This window comes from Peromyscus maniculatus, chromosome 11 (genome assembly GCF_049852395.1).
Source record: "Peromyscus maniculatus bairdii isolate BWxNUB_F1_BW_parent chromosome 11, HU_Pman_BW_mat_3.1, whole genome shotgun sequence".
NCBI classification, from domain to species: domain Eukaryota; kingdom Metazoa; phylum Chordata; class Mammalia; order Rodentia; family Cricetidae; genus Peromyscus; species Peromyscus maniculatus.
This window is the reverse complement of record NC_134862.1, coordinates 40220205-40246174: the sequence shown is the minus strand read 5'-3', so window position 1 is coordinate 40246174 and position 25970 is coordinate 40220205. Positions and strand designations below refer to the sequence as shown.

Here is a 25970-nt window from a genome sequence, read left to right as displayed (position 1 = left end):
CTCACCAATAGAGAGTCAACCAGACAAAAACTAAGCAAAGAGACATTAAAATTAAGTGACATAAATAAAACAGACCCAACAGGCATCTACAGAATACATTAAAGAATACCTATTCTTCTCAGCAGGCCATAGAACTTTCTTCAACAGTAGAAGACAAAAAAGTCTCAATAAATATAAAAAATTGAAATAACATTCTATGTTGGGCAACAAGAGAATAAAGATGGATGTCAATGGGAATAAAAACTACAGAAACTCACAAAAATTAAACTACACATTAATGAATGATAATTGGGTCAATGAAGAAATTAAGAAGAAACTTAAAAATTCCTAGAAGTAAGTGAAAATGAAAACACAGTATGTCAAATCTATGGAACACAATAGAAGAAATTTTAAGAGGGTACCTTATAGTACAAAGTGCTTACATGAATTTTTTTGAGAGCTCTCAAATTAATAACTTAATGCTCCACCTAAAATCCATGGCGAAGTGAGAACAAATTACACACAAAATAGTAGAATGGAAAAGATAAACCAGAGTCAAAATTAATAAAATACAGCAAGTAAACAAACAACATACAAAGACGTAATGAACAGAAGAGCTGGTTCTTTGATGAGACTTCTAAGACTGACAAACCTATATCCAAATCAACAAAAAGAAAGAGAAAGAAGACCCAAATTAACAAAATCGTAGATGAAAAGGGAAACATAACAGACACTTAGGAAATTCAAAGGATCATAAAACCATATTTTAAAAACCTATATTCCACTCAATAACAAAGTCTACAGGAAATGGGGTGAATTTTTAGATGCATATCACCAACCAGAGTTGAATCAAGATGAAGCAAATAATTTAAAAAGACCTATAAAAACCAAGAACATAGGATCAATAGTAAAAACAAAAACAAAAACAAAACTCTCAACTAAAAAACAAAACAAAACAAACAAACAAACAACAACAACAAAAAACCAGGGCCAGGTAGATTCAGCACAGAATTCTTTCTACCAGACCTTCAGAGAATAAGTAATAACAATATAACAATATTCTCTAAGTTATTCTTATATAATAGAAAATAAAGGAACTCTTCCATTTTTTACTAATTTTCTATTATCCTGATACCAGAACCAGATAAAACACAATGAAAAAGTAAAATTATAGGTCAATGATGAACTTAAATGCAAAATTTCTTAGTAAAATAATTGTAAACTGAATTAAAGATCATATCCACCATGATCAATCTACCATGATCAAGTTAGCTTCATCCAAAAGATGAGTAGATGGTACAACATATGTAACAATAAATGTAATCCACCAGTAAATAAACTCAAGGGCAGAAATCATGAGGTCATCTCAGTATCTATAGAAAAGATCTTTGAAGAATTCAACATCTCTTTATGATAAAAGCCCTGGAGAAACTAGAGATTCACAAGCATATCTCAATATCATCAAGGCATTATACAAGATGCTCACAGTCCACACCATGCTAAATGGAGGTGAAGCCAAAGCATTACCACTAAAATCAGGAAGCAGACCAGGCTTCCTGATATCTCCATGTATATCCAATATACACTTGAACTCTTAGCTAAAACAATAAGACAAGTGAAGGAGATAAGGGGGATATGGATGTATTGAGGTCCTTTATGTACCAGCCCTAAAGGCCTCTTTCAGAGTCCAAAAAAGACATTACAACAAGCAAGGGAAACCTAATGATCTGAGGGTGAAGAAATGAATCTGCTCATACCGTACTTTGTTGCATGTCTCTTTATCCTTCTCCAGCTACCACAAGGATTGCAGTTTATATACACTCACAATCAGCAATTCTTTGGCAATGATTTTTTTCAAGGTCATAAAAACAGATTAAGAGAGCTACACCAGGCAGTGACTGTCGGGCTTTCTTAATGACTCAAGGTGGGAGTGACTTGTAAAAGCCTCAGTGAACTCTTAAAGGGAACAGGGACAAATGAGAGGGAGAGAGACTTAAATCGATAGGAAAATCTAAGAAGGGAATTTGTGCTGTTTTACTACATTCCTAAGTGCAGCTAGAAAATAAGGTGATTAATAAACCGAGGTGAAAGTGAGTACAAAGAGTTAAGAATTTGTTAGTGTGAGGTTAGTTTGGGGAAGCACTTCCCTTATCTGCTGGCAAGGTGAAACCAGGGTATGTTTGTTTCCTATCTTCTCTAAGGCTGTGAATCAACAATTACAGACATGTTGTAATTCTTGTCCTTAGGCATCTGTAAATGTCTCAAGTAAGGTCCTTTTGCCTGTACACTAATACTGACCAACTGTTTCCCAATAAAAAATAATTGCAGGAAGGCAGACTTCAAAGTTTATATTGGGAAGGGGAACAAAGATCTGGATGTTAGAAACAAAGTTTTTTTGGCCATGTGACTTACTTTTACACATAGCTGGGGAAAGTCATCCAAATATGCCAATGCATAGGGGAAATTGTGCCCAATAAATGATCAATACACTGCTAAGCTGTGGGAATAAATTCCAAAATTGTAACAGATGGGAAGAGCTATGGCTTCACAAGAAATCTTAGAGCAAGAACAGCTGTCAATTTAGAAGGCAATAACTCCAAAATGCCTTGCATGATGGTTTCCTCCATCAGAATTCATGTTTCTGGTTAGTTGGCCTTCTAAATAACAGCTGAGCTCTCACTGCCTAATCTTGTGGCATGTAGCATGGATAGGGTAGGAATAAGTGCCCTTATTTGCAGATGATATGATTCCTATACATAAAAGACTCTAAAGATTCCAGTGAAAACACTTATAGCTGATAAGTGTATTCAGCAAAGTTGTAGGATACAAAAAACGAACACACAAAATCAGTAGCCTTATATTCCAGTGATAAACACTGAGAAAGGAACTAGGGAAACAATCCCATTCTTAATAGCCTCAAAAATTATCTTGGACTAAATCTAAGGAAAGAACTGAAAGACTCAGACAATGAAATATTTAAAACAGGGAAGAAGTTGTAGAAGACACCTGAAGATGGAAATATATCATTTGCTCATAGAATAGTAAGATTAATATTATTTAAATGGCCATCCTACCAAAAAATCTATTATTCAATATAATCCTTATCAAAATTCCAATTCTTCATAGAAATCAAAAACATAATCTTAAAATTCATATTGAAATACAGAAGCTCCAGGAAAGCCAAAAAATCCTGACCAATAAAAACATCACTGGAGGTATCACAACTCCGATTTCAAATTATACCACGGAGCTATGAGTAGTGAATGCATCGTGGTACTGGCATCAAAACAGACACATTGACCGATAGAGTAGAACTGAAGACTCAAATATAAGATCACACTCCTAAAACCTTCTGATTTTTGACAAAGAGGCCAACAGTACACATTGGCAAAAAGACAGCATCTTCAGCAAACTGTGTTGGACAAACTGGATAACTCCATGTCCAGGAATGGCACCAGATCCTTAGTTTTTACTTCCAGAGGCATCAAGGATCTCAATAATACCTGATAGCTTGACTCTGTTAAAGGACAAAACAGTGAATATGTTCCAACTTATATGCACAGAACAGGACTTTCTGAACATTCCTCCGCTGGTATAGGCAGCAACACCAACACTTGACAAATAGACCTCATGAAACTAGGAAGCTATACAGCGAAGGACACTGCCATTTGGAAGAAGAGGCAGCCTATCGAATGGGAAGATAACTTTACCAGCCATTCATCTGACAGAGGGTTAATGTCTAGAATATACTAAGAACTAAAAAACAAAACACTGAACACCCTAGTTTGTTTTCTGTTGCTGTTATAAATGTTATGATCAATAGAAAACTTGAGGAAAGGGTTTATTTATATCACAGTTCTATGTCACAGTCCATCATTGAAGGAAGTCATGGCAGGAACTAGAGCAGTGATCACAGAGGAATTCTACTTTCCAGCTTGCTCCTCATGGCTTGTTCCACTTGCATTCTTATATAAGCCAAGATTACCTGCCCAGGGGTGACACTGCCCACAGTGGGCTGGGTCCTCCCACATCAATTATTAATCAAGACAATGCTCCTAGACGTGCCCATAGGACAATCTGATGGAGGCAATTCCTTAGCTGAGGTTCCTGTACCAGCATAAACAAATGTAACACATCTTTACATGGTTAAAATAATATTCCACAACATTTCCCTCTTTTTGTCTACACAAAAAGGAAGGGTTCTAATTTTTACATAGTAAAACTATATACAACAAGAACAATTATCAAGTAAGGATTACATTTACAATATGCAGTCCATTTGTATTTGGCAAATGCAGAGAGAATACTCCATCATTTATCCTGTCTTGGTGAGTCCAAAGTTTTGTACCTAATTTATCTTCCATCATAACTAAAGAAAACTGTAACTATAACTATCTAGTCTTCAACTCTATCAAAGACCCCAGAAGGGTATGATATTGCCTGAGTAAACAGAAAGTGCAGAGCAAGCAACTTCCAAAACATCAGAGACAGCTGGCTACCTGGACAGTAGTCACCCAAGGTTCCTCTGCAATGTTGAAGCATCCAATCTTTAGCCTACAGGCCTAGTATATCTGGCAGACTTTTCTATGAAGCAGGAATTTTGAAGGACTGTCCCGTTTTGTTTTGGCAAAGTTTGACGGTCACTTCCTTTGTGCCCTGCATATACAGTTTGGACAGTATACTGTCAGCAGTCAAGGCAAAGACAGTTTCTTGCCCAAATGACTAGCTTTGCCAAATTGAAAGCAAACTCTACATGGATGTTCTTTGATGCCCATCATCCTTTCTGAAGTAAATTGGTGCTGCCAGGAGCAAACGTATCTCACTGTCAATAAAAAGCCCAATGTTATAACAAAACATTTTAAATGCCATATTCTGTAGGTTTTTGAAGTGTTTGAAGAGCATCTATCTATCTAAAATATATCTGTTTAACTTTGAAAACATACCTAACATGACTACAGGTTTGATTATTATAGATGACTAACTACTAACCTGCATTTCTTAATTATGCATTACATTTTTAAATGAGCTGCATAGGTATAATACTCCAAATAAGAGTTAAAACATAAATTTAGTATAACAAAAATAACTTTAAATTTGTATCAATATATCAAAGCCCATACCAATGTGTAGTTGGATGTTTTTACTCTTTACTCTTTGGGGGCCTGCCAAATAATCCCAAATAATCATACACGGAGGCTTATTTTTTCTTATAAATGCTAGCTTGGCTAGTTTCTAGTCAGTTTTTCTTAATTTAATCTATCTACCTTTTGCCTCTTGGCTTTTCCCTTTCTTTATTTCCATATTTTTTCTGTCCTTCTTATTCCATATCTGGCTGTGTAGCTGGGTGGCTGGGTGGCTGTGTAGCTGTGTAGCTGGGTGGCTGGGTGGCTGGGTGGCTGGGTGGCTGGGTGGCTGGGTGGCTGGGTAGCTGGGTGGCTGGGTGGCTGTGTAGCTGGGTGGCTGGGTGGCTGTGTAGCTGGGTGGCTGGGTGGCTGGGTGGCTGGGTGGCTGGGTGGCTGGGTGGCTGTGTAGCTGGGTGGCTGGGTGGCTGGGTGGCTGGGTGGCTGGCCCCTTCTTTTCTTACTCTTTGATCTGCTCCTCCTACATTTCTCCTCCTATCTATTCTCTCTGCCTGCCAGCCCCACCTATCATTTTTCCTGCCTTGCTGTTGGATGTTCAGCTCTTTATTAGACCAATCAGGTGTTTTAGACAGGTACAGTAACACAGCTTCATAGAATTAAATAAATGCAACATAAAATAATGCAACACATCTTTGCATCATTAAATGAATGTTCTACACTATAAGCAAATGTAACACACCTTAAATTAATATTCCACAACCTCAGTGTAAAATATTTGAGGTTAATAGCTGTCCCTTTTATCTTATATTCCCTCTAAATAATGACAAACATCTATCACCCACCAAATGACCAAAAGTCACCCACCCCACCTACTGGGAATGTGGGTGTTTTGTTCTCTAGATTGTTTCCTGCTGTCTGTGGGCAATGGCATCTTTAGGGAACCAGAGAAAATTGAGATAATGGTCAAATCCTGGGAAAACTAGCCATAATATTTGTTGTTCAGTCTCTGTGTGATGGGAAAGTGTAAGGCTTATCTGCAGTCCTGGCTACAATAATCTGTGAGACTGTACTGTCTCAGCCAGCAGTCTTGAAGCCGTTTTGAATGCAGAACTCTGAGGGAAACTGCAACAGAGGCACTCTGAGAGGCTGGATCACCTGGGCCACCTGTTTCCATTGGTGTCTGGTCCCCTTGGTCTGAAAATATACTAACTTTAAAAGGTAACATACATATCTGCATTAGCACAAATATGAACTGTGCATTGCACAGAAGCCAGGCAAAGATGATTTTTATTTTTATTTATTTATTTTTTTGAGCAGGTAAAATATAGGTCACTTGTCTTATAGTTTTTCTAGTTATATTTTTTATGTCTATAGCCAGAATTTTTCAAGGGTCCCCCCCCCCCCATCAAACCTGATTACTATTAACCTTGAACGAATCCACACCTTTTTGTTTCTTGTAGAAACAAAAATATAACCTCTTCCCCAATGCAATACATTTTCTGAGTTCCATTTTAAAATTAAGGCATTCCTAAAGTATCTGGCTGCGTTAATTCTGTAGGCTGGTTAATTCACCAGTCCCTCCTAAAATTGCATGTCTCTCAGCAGCTGTCATTTGCTTATTAATATTCAAAAAATTCTAAGTTAACACAACATCATACAGGATTATGACTCTCTGTGTGTTTTTCACCTTTACATGGCTTATCCTTTTCATATTACTTTACTTTCTTTAAAGACTTTATTATTTTTAAACTATTTAATTTTTTTATGACTGTCTATACCCCTTTTCTTAAGCTTATGCACATTTTTTAAACACACTGTAGCCTGCACAGAGGTTCTCTCTGTCTGAACCTGCTTTCCTAAGTGCCTGCAGCTGTGCACTTGCGGTGTTCTCTGATGTGTGAGCCAAACTTTAAATTGACAAGGGGTGGCTAGGCCCTGCACCAGTGGCTCTGGTGGCTGGTCCTGCCTCCTACTCGGGTCCATGTCAGACTGGCCCAGAGCCATGTGTTTTAACTGCAATTGTCCCAGCTCTGGGATGCCCGTGCCCACATTGCAGCAGGCATTTTTACTTACCTTGCTGTTTCTACTTAGTGTACTGGCTTCTTTTTTTCATTTGGCTATCTCAGGCCTTATGTGGAAATTCTTGCCCCATGTTGGAATGCCAAATGTACCAGGCTTTCTTTGGGCCACCAACCAGCTCCCAAATCATGACTCAGAGACTTGTTAGTTATGAATGCTCAGCCTTAGCTTAGGCTCCTTTCTTGCTGGCTCTTATAACTTAACCTGTTTCTCTTCATCTATGTTTTGCCTCAGGGCTTTTTACCTTTCTTTCCTTCTGTATATTGTAGCTAGACTTTTCTGTTCCATCAGCCCACTCCCCAATAACCACAAAGAGGCTTAATATTAATTAAAAATACTAGGCTGATAGCTTAGGCTTGTCTCTAGCCAGCTCTTACAACTTAAATGAACCCATTTCTATTAATCTATGTGCATCCCCAAGGCTAGTTTACCTCATCTATGAACTTCTCATGTTGCTTTTGTTGCATTTGGCCTGAGACTCTTTAGACTCTGCCCTTCTTCTTCTTAACATTCCTTCTGGCCTGAAAATTCTGCCTAGTTATCAACCAATCAGCTTTTTGTTAGTAATGAGAGCAACACATTTTCACAGTCTACAGAAGGATTATTCCACAGCAGTACATCTTACTTTCACTGTTTCTTATGTCTATTTGGTGGCTGCCTGGCTTCTGGCCCTGGTCATGTTCCTCTCTTTTCTCCTGTTTTCTCCTCATTCTCCTTTCATTCTCTTCTCTTCTCCTACTTATTCTCTCTGCCCACCAGCCCCACCTACCCTCCTGCCTAGCTATTGGCCATTCAGCTATTTATTAGACCAATCAAGTGCCTTAGGCAGGCAAGGTGAAACAAATGCAATATATCTTTACATAATTAAATGCCGCATAAACAAATGTAACACATCTTTACATCATTAACAAAGGCAGTAGAAACAAATGTAACTAACTTATCTTTACAGAGTAACAATAATATTCCACAGCAGGTTCCTTCTTTCCAGCTATGTCTAGGTTTGTGTCAAATTGACAAAAACTAACCAGCACATAGAAAAAACAAACAACACAATTAAAATTTTCAACACTGAACTAAGCAATTCCAAAAGAAGAAATACTAATGGCTGAAAAATATTTTTTAGAATGTTCAAAATCCGTAGGGAACTTTAGGCAAATTAAACTAGTTTGTAGTTCCATTTTACCAAAGTCAGAATGGTTAAGATTAGGAATAAGGAATAAGAACAAATGCTACTATGAACATAGGGAAAGTGGATACTTACTCATTGATTCTTAGAGTCCGAGCTGGTACAGCCACTATTGAAAGCAGTGTGGGAATTATTCAATATGCTAGAAATAGTTGTACCATATGATCCAGCTATTCCACTCTTGGGCATGTAATCAAAGGCCTCAAGTCCTGCTACAGAGATACTCGCTCATCGGTGTTCATTGCTGCTCTATTCACAATTGTCAGGAAATGGAGCTAGCCCAAGTGTCCATCAACTGATGGATGGATAATGTAAATGTGATAAGTTTACGCTATGCAATATTATTCAGCTGTTATGAAAAATAAGTTTTTCAGATAAATTAATGGAGCTTGAAATCATTCTGAGTGAGGTAACCTAGACCTAGAAAGACAAGCATTGCATGTTCTCTTTCACATGTGAATGCTGGCTTTGTATCTTTAGATATATGTTTAAATTGTAGTACCCATAGTAGTTAGTAAAATAGGAAGGGCCCACGGCATGATATTTCAATGGAAGGGAGAAAAAAATGCAGTTGATATAATGAGGGAAATGAGGCATAGTGGAATAGGAAAGGTTAAATGAGAGGGTGGTGGGGGCAGGATAGAGGAGAAAGTATGGGGAGAGATGACACTAAAGACTTCTTTTAAAAAGCCATTTGGAAGCCCATTACTTTATAATCTTCCTAAAAACATACATACATGCATATATAAAGAGTTTAAATGAAATCACCCTGTAATGGGGGTTGCAGACAACAGTGCCTCTCTCAGGCATCATAGGCTATTAAATAAAAATCACAGTGCCACATACAGTTACTTCTTTAAGGTGTTGGTCAGTGGGGTGCCAAAGACCCCTAACAATTATAGGTTATTGCCTTCACTCATACTTCAGTCATAGAATATGGAGAAATCAAGTTTATATCAACCTAGATGCTTTATCCCTAGTGGCTATCTTTCATTGTATTGTAGGGTGATGTGTACACTACCGGGCAGGGGAGGAGAGAAAGGCAATCATTAGTATTATCCAGCTGTGAATTGTTGCAACACTGGCCTGGCAAGATCTGCCCACTCGTGCAATAGAGGTATACATGTTATGGGAGTAACCAACCACTCTCTGCTTGTGTTTAGAGACAGGAAACAGAGCTGTTAGCAATTGATGGCTGCTAGGAAATGGAGAGTCAGTTTTTTTTTTTTTTTTTGTTGTTGTTGTTTTGTTCAGGATGTAGCCTCAGAAGGCTACTCATGCTTCAGCAGGTGGCCCTACACCTGTGCATGTACTGGAAGCATCTAGCGCACTCAGTGTGTTGAAAAAAAGAAATATGAATTTGAGAGGGGCTAGGGGAGCAACTGTTGTGGAGAGAATTGGAGTTGAATTGATTAAAACACATTATATGCATGTTTGAAATTACCAAACAATGAAGGAATGGCTTACTTGGAGGAAGTGATTGGACTTGAGTTTTTTTTTAGAAATTCTACAGGAGGTAGAAACTCAGTTTTTGGGCTTCCTTTCCTGTGCCCCAAACTTCTCTTCGGAGTTGCGGAAATTGAGTCATTAACTGTAAGAAACTCCTTCATGATGATTTCATTGACCCTTATTCTCCATTTTTGTTTTCTAGAGATATGTTGTCCAGTACCAGATGCAAAGAATGTTAGAGTCATTGAACATAAAAGAATGTATCCTGAGAATGGCTGTACTTATTTCCATGATGACACAGTATCATACAAATGCCATGATGATAAAACCTCCTCGGCTACTTGCAGTTCAGATGGCACATGGCATCCCAAAACTCCATCATGTGATCAGAGTAAGAATGAACAGAACTATGTTTTGTGGGGGAGAGTTTCTTTTTTTTTCATTTTTAAAAAATGTATATATTTTATGTGTATTGGTGTGTTACCTACATATGTGTCTGAGGGTGTCAGATCCCCTGGAACTGGGGTTACACACAGTATGAGCTGCCATGTGAGTGCTGGGAATTGAATCTGAGTCCTCTGGAAGAGCAGCCAATGACCTTAACCATTGAGCCACCTCTCCAGCCCCAGAGTTCCTTTATATGAATAGTGTGGAGATTATTAAAGGAAGTTTTTTCAAGAGAACAAATGCAGGGAAATTGTAAGTTCAAGGCTGGCTTGGGCAGCGTAGTGACAAGGATGGACTACGTAGGAAATCCTGTTTTCTTTTTGTTTCCTTGTTCCCTCCTCTAAACTAGTGATTTTCTTCATCTCTAATACAATTTGGCTTTGAAATCTACTTTATCAGATACAAGAATAGCTATTCTACCTCATTTTTGGTTTCCACTTGCTGGATAGATCTTCTTTTAAACTTTGACTCTCAGTCAGTGAATGTTTCTTGGAGACCACAGAAAGTTGCATCTCATTTTTGCAATCAGTAGTCAGCCAGGGTCCATCCTTCTGTGGATGATTTGAGGACATTTACGTGGAAGGTTATTATTAAGGGACAATGACCAGTTCCTGTGATGTTGGTTGTTTCTCTGGTTGGTTGAGTTACTGTTCGTTCTTTGTGTTCTTCTCTATTTGTTTTAGGGGTTTGTTTACTCTGCTGGACATGATTCCTTCCTAGCTCTCCTGCCTTTGGCCATTTCTCTCATGGTGTTTATTGTTTTCTGTGCTCTTGCCATTAAAAATGTCTTCCTCCTCTGTATATTCCTTTTTGTGTCTTCTGTGGTAGGAGTGTGGTGGTATTAACTGCCTTAGTTTGTGCTTGATTTGGAATAGCCTTTGTTCTCTGTCAGTTTCAAAAGTTAGCTGTTATGGTCAGTTTTAATTGTCAGCAAGAATTACCTGAGAGGAGACTCTCAGTGGGGGATTGATAGATTAGGTAGGCGTGTTGGTATATATGTCTGGGGTGGAGGTGGGGACTATTTTAATCATGTTAATTGATATGGGAAGACCTACCTTGAGTATGGGTGGTACCATTTCATAGGTTGGGCCCTGGACTGATGAAAACGTGAGAATGATCTGAGTGTGCATGTGTCTTTTAATCCCCACTCTGCTTTCTGACTATGGCTGTAATGTGACTAGCAGCTTCAAGTTACTGCTGCTTACTTCTCCACAGTGAGGGACCTGGAACTGTGAACAAAAATAATCCCACTGTGGTAGTTTGAATGTAATTGGCCCTATAATCTCACAGGGTGTGACACTATTAGGAGGTGTGACTTTGTTGGGGTATGCATGGCCTTGTTGGAGGAAGTGTGTCATTGTGGGGGCAGGCTTGGAGGTTTCCTATGCTCAGGATACAGCCCAGTGTTTCAGTCCATCTCCTGTTGCCTGCAAGATGTAAGACTCTCAGCTACTCCTCCAGTACCACATCTGCCTGCATGATGCCATGCTCTCCATCATGCTATTAAATGGACTGAACCTCTGAAACTGTAAGTGAGCCACCTCAATGAAATGTTTTCTTTGTAAGAGTTGCCATGGTCATGGTGTCTCTTCACAGCAATAAAAAATTCTAAGACATCCACCTTAAGTTGCTTTTGTCAGGGTGTTTTATTGCAGGAGCAAGAGACACAACAGAAATAATGACTTTGCTGGTTATAGGAATCGTTAGGTACCGATTTCAGGACTTGAAGTATAACATTCCATAGTTTCCCGACTTTTAGACTTAATGAGTGAAAAAGGACCTGATGTTTTTCTGCTACTTCTTTTGTTGTAGGTGTGTTGGCATTGTTCCCTTCCAGCTTTTAACATTATCTCTTTGCTCTCTATATTTCCTATCATGAATATAGTATGTAATAGGCGGGGCCACATCTTACGTTTGAATCTCCATTTCTTTCTTAATGCCTCTTATTTTAATGCTTATTTCTTTCTCTATATCTGGGACTCTTTTGCTTTAGCTTTATTGAATAGATCCTCAGCACCTTCAGCATCTGTCTCTGCTCTTTCTCCTGGCCTGTGGATTCTTAGGTGTGTTCCCTCACTCATATCCCGGAGTTCCTGGATGCTGTTGTCACAATCATTTCCTTTTTTTCTCATCGATGTTTGTATGTGATATTCCCTCAACCTTCTCCTCTCTCCCTGACATCCTGTCTTCTACTTGTCAAGTGGGAGTTGGTGGTGCCTTCGTTGTATTTATCCTTTGATTCGTGGAGGTTTTCATTTATATTTCTATGTTTTCCAAAATCCCAGTTTATTTGCCGAGTTTATTTCCATGGTGCTGGCTTTTTTATACTGCTGTTTTTCTCATCCATTTTGCTGACCTTTTCCTCTATTTTGCCTCCCGAATGCTGAGATTAAAGGCGTGTGCCACCACTGCCTGGCTTAGACAGACCCTTAAATGGTTAACACTTTAACTATTGCTAGACGAGTACCTGAGAGAAACAGCTCAAAGAGGGGAAGAATGATTTTGAATGGCAATAGAGGTAGGTTACACTTAGTTTGACTGGTGTACTAGCTGTAAGGCATTTTCTCAATTAGTGATCAATGCAGGAGGATCCAATGCATTGTGGGTGATGCCATCCTGGGCTGGTGGTGCTGGGTTCTATAAGCAGGCTGAGCAAGCCATGTGAAACAAACCAGTAAGCAGCACCCCTCTGTGGAATTCTGCCTCGGCTCCTGCCTCCAGTACCTGCCCTGCTTGAATTCCTGTCCTGACTTCCTTCAGTGATGAACAGCAATGTGGAAGTGTAAACCAAATACACCCTCTCCTCCCCAACTTGCTTTTTGGTCCTGGCATTTCATCACAGCAATAGCAACCCTGACTAAGACAGCTGTTTCAATTCTTTTGAGTCTATGATGAAGCTGTAAGGAATGCCATGGTGGGGAAGCGCTGAACACTTCACAGTGGCCGGAAAGCAGAGAGACATTGGAAGGGAGGGGAATAGAACAAGATACACACTTCAAAGACATGTCCACAGTGTCCCACCTCCGACAACTAGGCCCCAGTTTCTGACCTTCCCATTGCTTCACCCAAATGCCATCAAATTATGAATCTATAAATGGAATTAATCTCTTGAAGAAGTCGGAACCCTCATGATAAACCCTTCATTCTATCTCAATAATCCGAATGTAGGCACAATTGCTTCCTTAAAGTCCCATTTGAACACCATTGTATTGGGAGCCAGCACTTCAAATCCAGCACCTTTTTGAGGGAGATACTTGATGTTCGGAACTGCAGTGTGTGACTCATATGCCAAATCAACCAGGAACATGACCTCAACTGTTCAAACAAAGGAGATGCCTTTAGAAAATGGAGGCAGAGGTGCCAGGCTTTATTCTGCTTTAGAATAAAAGGCATCTACCAAGCATCTTTGGGCTCAAGTGAAGAGTCTGTTTACCATAGCTGGGAGGTCTATGTGGGGTGTAAAGCTAGTAGAACATAGGTGTTATTTTAGAGAACTTAGTGTATAGGCACATTGCAGCAGCAACAGTCTCCATTTCTGCTGATATTTTCTTGGGCTGGTGCAAGGAAGTTTTATGGTTTGATATAGGTGGGAAAGTGGCAGTTTAGATAGTCCTCTCTGCAGCTAGTTCTCAAGTTGCCTTCGTCTCTAAATGATCAATGCAGCAATCATATTTTGGGGTTGCCTGTCCTTAGCCCTCTCATCTTCTAATTGTTTAACCAGCCTACTCTGTAGTTCTTAAAGGAAGTACTTTAGGTTGAGGTTGAGCAGTCAAGAAAGGTAAACTCATTCCTGCAATATTTACCTATCAAAACAAATCACAGTCTTCCAGGGTAGAAGGAGTCTGATAAAGACAATTGCTACTATGGCTTTCTTATTACTTCCAGCCACTGTGTCATATCAAGGACATCATTGATGGAATGTTGGAAAGTCCATAATGATGACTGACTGGCCTTGGTGAATGGGAGTCCATGTTGTTGGCCCCTGCATATCTTCCACTCAACCATGATGAAATGCTTCTCCTATCCCCTGATTCTACTTGTTGGATTTCACGAGTGAAAAAAGACAATGACAGGGCATATCCAACTTTAACTGGTAGATATCTACTTGGTCCTTTAACACCTCTTAATAGGGGATGCGCTGCCATTAACGCACACAACAAAAACCTTCAACCTTCCTGCCCACTCTGTGTGTCGACTCACCTGCTTCCTTGCCAGGATTCCAGGATTCCAGTATTGTGCCCAGTATTCCCATCTTTCTCCTTACAGATATCTGGCCAGATAAACCCTTCATTCTATCTCAATAATCCGAATGTAGTCAATTCTTGGGCCACGTCTATTCAGGCATGCCACCTACAGCTTGGCCTATCAGGAAGGCTCCCCTTTGAGAGGACCCTGACAGGGTTTAATGGAGCCTCCATTCATTTCAACTTGTACACACAGAGCAAAATGCCCATCCACGAATCATGCTGAGACCTTTCCTCATCCCGCTGTGAGCTAGAGCGGGGAATCCTATAGCCAGAGGTGTGAGCTAAAGCACCCATGCAGCAGCAGGGACTGAGATTTCTGGGGTGCATTTTCAGAAATGTCGTCAGATTCTTCCAGTGTCTGATCCCGAATGTTTCATTTCTATTTTATAATGGATACTTGTCTGGCTTTATAACTTGATACATTTGACAGATCTTGCTCGTGACAAATGATTCTGGCTATATGGTCACTTGACCCAAGGTCGGGAGCCTTGTCTAAGGACTAAGTAAAATGGTAAAATGCCAGGATTTGTGTTTCAATGTAATTCTGTGCAGCATGTAATTCTCATCTGAAGCCCACATCCTTCCTTCAGGACCTCAGCAGCCTATGATGTGCATTTCCCACCAACATTTGAAGATTTCCCTATTATAGCCACCTTTAACACACAAAGCCCAATCCTATAGACTAGCACCAGCACGATTTCACTATAGAATCACCCAGATCTGCTAAACATTCCTTGCCAAACAGAAGCACCACTCAAACCTGGCAGTCTCACATGTCACCTAGTACAGGGCTTAGAGCAATATTCCCAAGTATAGATTATGCTGCCTCTAGAGTCTAGAAAGGACTGCTTGGTGCTCAGCTCCTTCCTTATAGCAGGACATGCAAGTGGCAGTCATGTGACTTTGACTTCAGTGGATACCTAATAGTTACTGAACCTTGAAAGTAAAAAAATTGTCAGTGTGGCAAGTCTTGGACAGTTCATATTCTGTGCATTGGAGTGCCATCATGCTAGCCATTTCATGCTCATCACTAGAATTAGCATGATGCCATTAATATATTGGATCAATGTAATGTGCTATGGATATTCAGATTGTCAAGGTATCATTACACCTTCTAATGCTGTGACTGCTTAATACAGTTCCTCATGTTATGGTGACCGCCCGCCCCCCCAGCCATAAAACTGTTCCCAGTGCTACTTCATAGCTGTAAATTTTCTACTGTTATGAATTGTAATGTAAATAACTGATGTGCAGATGATATTAGGTGACCCCTGTGAAGAGAACTGCTGCTTGACTGTAGGAAAGCAGGAGAATTATCCCAGCCCAAGACCCAAGCTGGAAGTGTAAGGTCTTGACGTTTCCAAGTGTGTCAATGCTGTTCCTAACCTCTTTTCTGATACAGGTGGAGAAAAACAGGCCTTTGCTAAATCAGTGACTTCATTTACTCAAAGCTGAATTATTCTTTTATAGTAAATATATCACATAGGGTTCAGCTGTTGTTAAGACTGAAGTCTCCAAAATCCTAACTTTGGAGTGAAGAAGCTGGTGAATTTAATAGAAATATGAAAATGGCCATTTCAACATATTTAGTTATATGAGTCTTACTGTCTTTATTGCTGTGAACAGACACCATGACCAAGGCAACTCTTATAAAAGAAAACAGTTAATTGAGGGCTTGCTTATAGTTTCAGAGGTTGAATCCATTGCTTTAGACTTGTGTAAATGGCAAGAGTATAAGTTGGAGCAAAACTATTTTCCCAGTCATGAGGCAGAGAGGAAAGAAAGAGACGGGAGGGCTGGAGACGCACAGTCTCCATAACCAGAAAGCCTCTAGTGACCGAAGAACCTCCCATGAGGCCCCCACCTTCTAAAGTTTCCAACACCTTCCGATAGTGTCATCTGGGAGCTAAGCCTTTAACTTATAGGTCACTCCAAGAAATTCACCATCCAAATTATACCAGTGGGTAGTTTGAGACTTCCAAGTTCCTGAACCTGAGGCTTCCAGGAAGATCATTCAAGTGCATGGCTTTGGTCCAGGGATCTTCCAGGCAGGGAGGAAAGAAGGACAGAATGAATCAGCCAGGGTGCACAACTCCTGGGAAGTGTTATTTGACATATTTTACAGGCTCACTTTCTCTCCTGTGTTTTATCATCCAGATTGTGATTTTCCTCCAAACATTGCCCATGGAAATTATACCACCACATCTACTAGTTACTTCACAACTGTGGCAACATATCGGTGTGATAAAGGATACAGACTGGTTGGAGAGGCAAATATCTCCTGCTGGCTTTCACAATGGAGATCAGCAGCTCCACAGTGTAAAGGTAACTTCCTCTTCCTTCCCACCCCATGGCCACATGGGTAGAATTGTCGGGAATTGAGAGCAAAGTTCTTCCCTGACAGATGAAGGACAAAACATTTGATTATTTTTTTCTTGTAATTATATGATTTTCTTTTCTTTCTTTTTTTTTTTAAAAAATTTTTGTTTTCAAGACATTACAACCTCAGTTTTCCCTTCTTCCATCCCTCCCACCCCTGATCCTACCTCCCCTCTCCCCCAGATCCATTCCTCTTCCATTTTTCTTCAGAAATGATCAGGTCTCCCAGGAGTGTCCACTGAACTTGGCATAACAAGATTGGATAAGACTAGGCACAAACCCTCATATCAAGCAACTCAGTGAGAGGAAATGGGTCTCATGAGCAGACAAAAGGGACAGAGACAGCCCTGCTCCCACTGTTAGGAGCCCCACAAAAATATCAAGCCACAACCATAACATATATGCAGAATTCTTAGTGCAGACCCATGCAGGCTCCATGATTGCTGCTTCAGTCTCTGTGAGCCCCTATAAGGCTTGCTAAGTTGCCCATTTCTCCTGGTATCCTTGACCTCTCTGGCTCCTACATTTCTTTTTCCTCCTCTTCCATAGGGTTCCTGGAGCTACAAGGGGAGGAACCTGATGGAGATCTTCAGTTTTGGCTCTCTACCTAATGTTTGGCTGTAGGTCTCTGTATCTGCTCCCATCATCTGCCAATAGGAGCCTCTTTGATGACTATTGGGTCAGGCACCAATTTATGAGCATATAAGAATATGTTTGGGAATCATTTTATTGATTTTTTTCTATCTATCTAGCCTGGGCTATCTAGCCTCTATTCCTGGTCATCCAGGCAGTGTCGGGCATAGGCTCCCTCTTGTGACATGGGCCTCAAGTTAGACCAGTCATTAGTTGGCCACTCCCACAAGTTCTGTGCCTCCATTGCCCCAGTACAACTTGCAGGCAAGGTAGAGTATAGGTTGAAGGTTTTATGGCTGGGCCAGTGTCCCCATCCCACCTCTGGAAGCCTTGCTTGGTTATAGAGGATGGCTGGTTCAGGTTCTGATTCCTCCATTACTAGAAGTCCTCATTAGGGTCACCCTTGTAGACTTCTGAGTTTCTGCTGGACTAGGTTTCCACATTACCTGCCCCCCAAATGTCCTCCAATTCCAGTAATCTCTTCTAGTGCTCCCCCTTCACCCCCTCTCCCTGCCTGATCCCTCCTTGTTCCCATCCCCACATGCTCTCCTAGTCCACCCACAAAAATCTATTCTATTTTCCCTTCCCAAGGAGACCCATGCATCTCCCTTAGAGCCTTCCTGTTACTTAGCCTTCCTGGGTCTGTCTGTGGATTGTAGCATGATTATCATTGACTTAACAGCTAATATCTACTTATAAGTGAGTACATACTATGTTTGTCTTTCTGGATCTGTCTGGATTACCTCACTCAGTTTGATTTTTTTTTTCAAGTTTCATTTATTTGCCTGAAAATTTCATGATGTCATTGCTTTTAACAGCTGAGTAATACTCCATTGTGTAAATGTACTACATTTTCTTTCTTTATTCTTCTGTTGAAGGACATCTAGATTGTTTTCAGTTTCTGGCTATTATGAATAAAGCTACTATGATCATAGTTGAGTAATTATCTTTGTGATAAGAGGAAGCATCCTTTAAATATATGCCCAATAGCAGTATATCTGGATCTTGAGGTAGGTAGATTAGCAGTTTTCCGAGGAACTGCCATAATGATTTCCATAGTGGTTGTATGAGTTTGCACTCCCACCAGAAATGGAAAAGTGTTCCCCTTGTCCCCATCCTCACCTGCATGAGCTGTCAATTGTATTACTGATCTTAGCCATTCTGACAGGTGTGAGATGGAATCTCAAAGTAGCTTTGGTTTGCATTTCCCTGCTGGCTAAGGATGTTGAACATTTCTTTAAGTGTTTTGAGATTCTTCTGTTAAGAATTCTCTGTTTAACTACATTGGAAGACCAGCAGCCAGCAGGGCTGAGGGCTTCCCCAAAGCTGTATTTAAAAACAAAAACAAAAACAAAGAATTCTCTGTTTAGCACTGTACCTCATTTTTTTAAAAATTGGATTATTTGGTTTGTTGATGTCTAATTTCTTGAGTTCTTCATGCATTTTATATAATAGCCCTCTGTCAGATGTGGGGTTGGTGAAAATATTTTCACATTCAGTAGGCTGCTGTTTTGTCCTATTGACAGTGTCCTTTGCCTTATAGAACTTTTCAGTTTAATGAGGTCCCATTTATTGATTGTTGTTCTTAGAACCTGTGCTATCAGTGTTCTGTGCAGGAAGTTGTCTCCTGTACATGTTCAAGGCTATTCTCCACTTTCTCTTCTATTAGGTTCAGTGTATTTGATTTTATTTAGGGTCTTTGATCTACTTGGACTTGACTTTTGTGCAGGGTGATAAATATGGATCTATTTGCATTCTTCTAGATGTAGATATCTAGTTAGACCAGCACCATTTGTCAAAGATGCTTTCTTTTTTTTAATTTATATATATATATATATATATATATATTATTTTACAATACCATTCAGTTCTACATATCAGAGATGCTTTCTTTTTCCATTGTGTGTTTCTGGGACCTTTATCAAAAATTAGGTATCCATAGGTCTGTAGATGTATGTCTGGGTCTTTGATTAGATTCAATTGATCAACATGGCTGTTTTTATGCCAATACCATGTGTTTTTTTTTTATTATTATAGCTCTGTAATACAGATTGATATCAGTGATGGTGATACCTTCAGAAGTTCATTTATTGTTAGGATTGTTTTAGCTATCCTGTTTTTCTTTATTTTTCCTTATAAATTTGAGTATTTGCCTTCAAAGTCTGTAAAGACTTGTGTTGGAATTTTGGTGAGGATTGTGTTGAATCTATAGATTTCTTTTGGTAGGATAGCCATTTTTTACTGCATTGATCCTACTGATCCATGAGCATGGGGGCTCTTTCTATCCTCTGAGGTCTTCTTTGATTTCTTTCTTCAAAGATTTAGAAGTTTTATCACACAAGTCTTTCACTTGCTTGGTTAGAGTTACTCCCAAGATATTTTATATTGTTTGTGACTATTGTGAAGGGCATTGTTTCCTTGGTTTCTCTCTCAGTTCATTTGTCATTTATACATAGGAGGGCTACTGATGTTTTTGAGTTAATCTTATATCCAACCACTCCACTAAGGTGTTTATCAGCTGTAGGAGTTCTCTTGTAGAATTTTTGGGGTCACTTATGGATACTATCTCATCATCTGCAAATAGCGACATTCGACTTCTTTCTTTCCAATTTGTGTCCCCTTGATTCCCTTTAGTTCTCTTATTGCTCTAGCTAGAACTTCAAATACTATATTCAATAGATATTGAGAGAGTGGACAACTTTATCTTGTTCCTGATTTTAGTGGGATTGCTTTGAGTTTCTGTCCCTTTAATTTGATGTTGGCTATAGGCTTGTTGAAAAATACCTTTGTTATGTTGAGGGATATCCTTTGTATCCCTACTCTTTACAAGACTTTTTTTTTTAATTTTTCTTTATTAAGAAATTTTCCACTTACTCCACATACCACCCACAGATCCCCCTCCTCCTTCCTCCTACCCCCCAGCCCTCTCTCCAAGTGACCCTGCATCCTCACATCCCCCAAATCAAAGTCTCCCATGGGGAGTCAGCAGAGCCCGGCGCACTGAGCCTAGGCAGGTCCAAGCCCCTTCCCATTGCACCAAGGCTGTGCAAGGTGTCACACCACAGGCACCGGATTCCCAGAAGCCTGCCCGTGCACCAGGGACAGATCCTGATCCCCTTGCCTGCGTGCCCCCCAAACAGTTCACGCCAAACAACCATCTTCTGTATCCAGTTCCATGGGGGCACCACAGCTACCAGTCCACAGTTCATGGACTTCCACTAGTGTGGCCAGTCATCTCTCTTTACAAGACTTTTATCATGGAGGGGTGTTGAATTTTGCCAAAGGCTTTTTCACCATATAATGAGATGATCATGTGCTTTTCTTTCTTTCAATTTGTTTATATGGTGTATTACATTGACAGATTTTCATATGTTGAACCATCCCTACATCTCTGGGAGGAAGCCTACGTGGTCATGGTGGATGATCTTTTTTGTGTGTTCTTGGATTCAGTTTGCCTGTATTTTATTGAGTATTTTTACATCTATGTTCATAGGGAAATTGACCCATAATTCTCTTTCTTTGTTGCATCGTTGTGTGGTTTGGGTATCAGGATGACTATGGCTTCATAGAATGAATTTTTGCAATGGTCCTTCTGTTTCTATTTTGTGGAATAATTTGAAGAGTATTGGTGTTAGCTCTTCTTTGAAAGTCTGGTAGAATTCTGCACAGAAACTATCTGGTCCCTGTTTTTTTTTTTTTTTTTTTTTGGTTTATTTATTTATTTATTTATTTTGGGAGACTTTTAATGACTGCTTTTATTTCCTTAGGCATATTTAAATTGTTTCTGTGATCTTGATTTAACTTTGGTAAGTAGTATCTATTGAGAAAATTGTCCATTTCTTTTAGATTTATCAATTTTGTGGAGTATAGGTTTTTAAAGTATGACCTAATGATTCTTTGGATTTCCTTGGTATCTGTTGTTATGACCCCCTTTTTGTTTCTGGTTTTGTTAATTTGGATATTCTCTCTCCATCTTTTAGTTTGGATAAGGGTTTGTCTATCTTATTAATTTTCTCAAAGAAGCAAATGTTTGTTTCATTGATTCTTTGTATTGCTCTTTGTTTCTATTTTGTTGATTTCAGCCCTCAGTTTGATTATTCCCTGCCATCTACTCCTCTTGGGTGCATTTGCTTCTTTTTGTTATAGAGTTTTCAGTGTGTTGTATGAGATATCTCCAATTTCTTTATGCAGGTATTTAGAGCTATGAACTTTCCTTTTGGAACAGCTTTCACTGTGTCCCATAAGATTGGGTGTGTTGTGTATTCATTTTCATTGAATTCTAGAAACTCTTTAATTTTTTTTAAAATTTTTGCCTTGACCACTAGTCACTGAGTAGAGTTGTTCAGTTTCCATGAGTTTGTAGGCTTTCTGTTGTTTATCTTGTTATTGAAATCCAGCTTTAATATGTGGTGATCTGATATGATCTAGGGGTGTTATTTCAATTTTCTTGTATCTGTTTTGATTTTTTTTGTGGCACAGTATGTGGTCAATTTTGGAGAAAGTTTCATGAAGTGCTGAGAAGAAGGTATATTATTTCGTGTTTTGGTAAAATGTTCTGTAGATATCTGTTAGGTCCATTTTGTTGATAACATCTGCTAACTCCAGTGTTTTTCTGTTTATTTTATGTCTGGGTGACCTATCTGTTGGTGAGAGTGGGGTATTGAAATCTCTCACTATCAATGTGTGGAGGTCAGTGTGTGATTTAAGCTTTAGTAATGTTTCTTTCACAAAATTGGGTTCCCTTGCATTTAGGGCATAGATATTAAGAATTGAAATACCATCTTGGATTTTTCCTTTGATAAGTCCTTCCCTCTCCTTCTTGATTAATTTTGGTTTGAAGTCTATTTTGTTAGATATTAGAAGGGCTACATCAACTTGTTTCTTAGGCCCATTTGCTTGAAAATTTTTTTCCAACCATTTACTCTGAGGTAATGTCTATCTTTGATATTGAGGTGTGTCTCTTGTATATATAGGAGAAGGATGGGTCCTGTTTTCACATCTACTCTGTTAGTCTGTGACTTTTTATTGGGGAATTTAACCCATTAATATCAAGAGATATCAATGACCAATGACTGTTAATTCCTGGGGTGTTTTTTCTTTTTTTGCTGTTGTTGATGATGGTATACGAGTGAGTGAGTGAGTGAGTGTGTGTGTGTGTGTGTGTGTGTGCTTCTCTCTCTCTCTCTCTCTCTCTCTCTCTCTCTCTCTCTCTCTCTCTTCTCTCTCTCTCTCTCTCTCTCTCTCTCTCTCTCTCTCTCTCTCTTTTGTTTTGCTGGTGTGAGATTATTTCCCATGGCTTCCAGTGTGTAGTTATCCTCCTCAGGTTGGAGTTTTCCTTCTAGTACCCTCTGTAGGGCTGGATTTGTGGATAGGTATTGTTGAAATTTGACTTTATTATGAAATATTTTGTTTTCTCCATCTATGATGATTGAAAGTTTTGCTGGGTATCATAATCTGGGCTTGCATCTGTTTTCTCTTAGAGTCTGTAGGACATCTGTCCAGGTCCTTCTGGCTTTTAGAGTCTCCATTGAGAAGTCAGATGTAATTCTAATAGGTCTGCCATTATATATTACTTGCTCTTTTTCTCTTGCAGCTTTTAGTATTCTTTCTTTGTTCTGAATATCTAGTATTTTATTATGTAGCAAGGGGATTTCCTTTTCTGGTCTAATCTATTTGGTGTTCCATAAGCTTCTTGTACCTTTATAGGCATCTTTCTTAAAGTTAGGAAATTTTTCTTCTATGATTTTGTTGAAAATATTTTATGGGCCTTTGAACTGGGATTCTTCTCCTTCTTGTATTCCTATTATTCTTAGGCTTGGTCTTTACATAGTGCCCCAGATTTCCCAGATGTTTTGTGTCAGGAACTTTTTAGATTTAACATTTTCTTTGACCGATGTATCTATTTCTTCTACTGTATATTCTATGCCTGGGATTCTCTCTTCCATGTCTTATAGTCTGTCGGTGATGCTTGCATCCGTGGTTCCTGTTCACTTACCTAGATTTTTCATTTCCAGAATTCCCTCATTTTATATTTTCTTTATTGCTTCCATTTCCATTTTCAGGTCTTGAACAGTTTTATTCATTTCCTTGAACTGTTTGTTTGTTTTTCCCTGGCTTTCTTTAAGGGATTTATTAATTTCCTTTTTAAGGACCTCAATAATCTTCATAAAGTTTGTTTTCAGGTCCTTTTCCCTGTGCTTGAGCTGTGTTGGAATATTTAGAGCTTGCTGTAATAGGATAGCTGGGCTCTGGTCATGACATACTGCTTGGCTGTTATTGATTGTGTTCTGACATCTAGGCATCTGGGGTTGGGGTGATTGTAGGTCTAGGTGACAATTTCTGAGTTAGTCCTTGTTGGATAGATGTTTTGTTTCTTGGTTTCTATTTCTTCTCTTGTCTTCTGGTAAATGTGGCCTGTGGTTGAGCAGGGGCTGGAGTGGAGGCTGGACTTCTGGAGCAACTGTGGTCTCTGGTCGAGCAGGGAGTCTCTTCCCCAGTTGGGGGATGGAACACAGTGATTAGAAAGGCTTATCATTGGGGATAGAGTGGGGAGACACCAAGAGGGTGAGTAGGGGAGTTTGGCTAGCTGGCAGCTTACCTGGACTTCTTGCTTCAGTCTGTACAGTATCTGATAGAGAGGGGAGTCTTTGCCCCAGTTGGAGGCTGTGGCAAGGCAGCTAGGAGAATGCTGGACTGGGGATAGGGTGGGAGGATGCTGAGATAGTGAGGGAGTTTGGAGGACGTCTTGCAGTCAGCATGGTCTCTGGTAGAGTCAATTTTGCTTATTTTAAATAACTAATATAAATGGATGATATTCCATACAAAACCATAGAAAAATACGCATGCACGATATTAATTCCTTCTGCTTCTTCCTCACAGTCACAGTATGAGCCTTCTTGAGCAGCTCACGTTCTCAGTTTCTTATATATGTTTTAAGAAATATTATAGAAGCAAAACATATTATAATCACACCTGTGGGCCTGTAAAAAATTTAACAGAACTTGTTCTGGTATCAGCACAGTCTCTGTTGGGCTAATTTCAAACAGAGTGACAGGTTTTGCCCTCAGAACTTTTGCCAAGGCTCCACCTACCATGATGTAGATGTGGTGTGTTGAGAAAACACAGTGCCAATTAGTTATAGGGAGCAGGAAGAGTCAGGATTAGGTCTTAGGTTACGTTCATGTAATATTAGTATAACTATATTCATAGTAATTTGTGATTTATTTGGCATAATTGTCCTCTCTGTTCACAGAAGATCAAAACTTCATGATTAGAGTCTTGCAGAACTATTTACAGCAAGAGTTAATGTGTCAAGAGAGAATCTGGTGTCATATACACTGTTACAAATATCCTGTCATGTTATTTAAACATATTATAGCCATGGAAAAAGTTCTTACCTTCTTTGTATCTGAGTTTTCTTCTTCACAAAATGGGAAAATAATAGACTCACTTAGCAGGAGAATCATGAGACTTAAGTCAAAGTTGTATAGTATACATAGACTGTTATGCTCAAGAAAAATGCTCATCAATATTTTGCAAAAACAAAATGAATGGAAAGCAGAATAAGCTACACACAAGATCAGTTGTTTCTCTTTGCTGCAGACTATTATGTTTTTCTCCTCAGACAATTATCTAAAACATGTTTTCATTATAGCTCTGTGCCAGAAACCAGAGATAAGGAATGGATTGCTGTCTGCCAATAAAGATCAATATGTTGAATCTGAAAGTGTCACCGTCCAGTGTAACTTTGGCTTTGCCATGCTAGGTTCCCAAAGTATCACTTGTTCAGAGAATGGAACCTGGTACCCAGAGCTGCCCGAATGTGAGGAGGTAAGTGGTGCAAATCAAGAAGTGCTGTGCCATCAAACACTAAGATGGCTTCCCAGCCAATAGCGCTGACCTATGACTTGTTGTGAATCATTTCTAAGTCGTTCAGAGAACCTGTGTTTTCCTCAAAGTCATTTGGCAAGTTGGCACAGCACATTTTCCTATTTTTCTTTGAGGACATGAACTACTGAATCCTGTCAAGAGTGAAGTTCCATAGACCTAGGAGTACTGCCTCCTATTTTTTTTCAGACCGTGTAATGTGATGCTGCTCTATTTCTTTTTTTTCTTTCTTTTTTTTTATTCACATGCTTTATTTTCTCTTTTTTTTATTATTATATATTTTATTTTACAATACCATTCAGTTCTACATATCAGCCACGGGTTCCCCTATTCTCCCCCCTCCCACCCCTTTCCCTTACCCCCAGCATACCCCCCATTCCCACCTCCTCCAGGGCAAATCCTCCCCCCCCCCCCCCCCCCGAGGACTGCGATCAACCTGGTAGACTCAGTCCAGGCAGGTCCAGTCCCTTCCTCCCAGACTGAGCCAAGTGTCCCTGCATAAGCTCCAGGTTTCAAACAGCCAACTCATGCAATCAGCACAGGACTTGGTCACACTGCCAAGTTGCCTCCCAAACTGATCAAGCCAATCATCTGTCTCACCTA

At 39.5% G+C, this 25970-nt stretch overlaps 1 protein-coding gene across 6 annotated transcripts in view; it reads left to right on the top strand.

Moving 5' to 3' along the window:
* LOC102915448 (C4b-binding protein alpha chain) overlaps positions 1 to 25970 on the top strand; it is a 48388-nt gene that overhangs the window by 21188 nt on the left and 1230 nt on the right. For 4 of the 6 annotated variants that reach the window (XM_042258070.2, XM_076547322.1, XM_042258074.2 and 1 more), the window contains 3 exons: positions 9977 to 10165; positions 16626 to 16793; positions 25135 to 25310. In XM_042258070.2, the coding sequence (XP_042114004.2) occupies positions 9977 to 10165; positions 16626 to 16793; positions 25135 to 25310 (533 nt within the window). The remainder of the gene's footprint in view (positions 1 to 9976; positions 10166 to 16625; positions 16794 to 25134; positions 25311 to 25970) is intronic. The other 2 variants (XM_076547320.1, XM_076547321.1) reach the window with 2 other exon arrangements.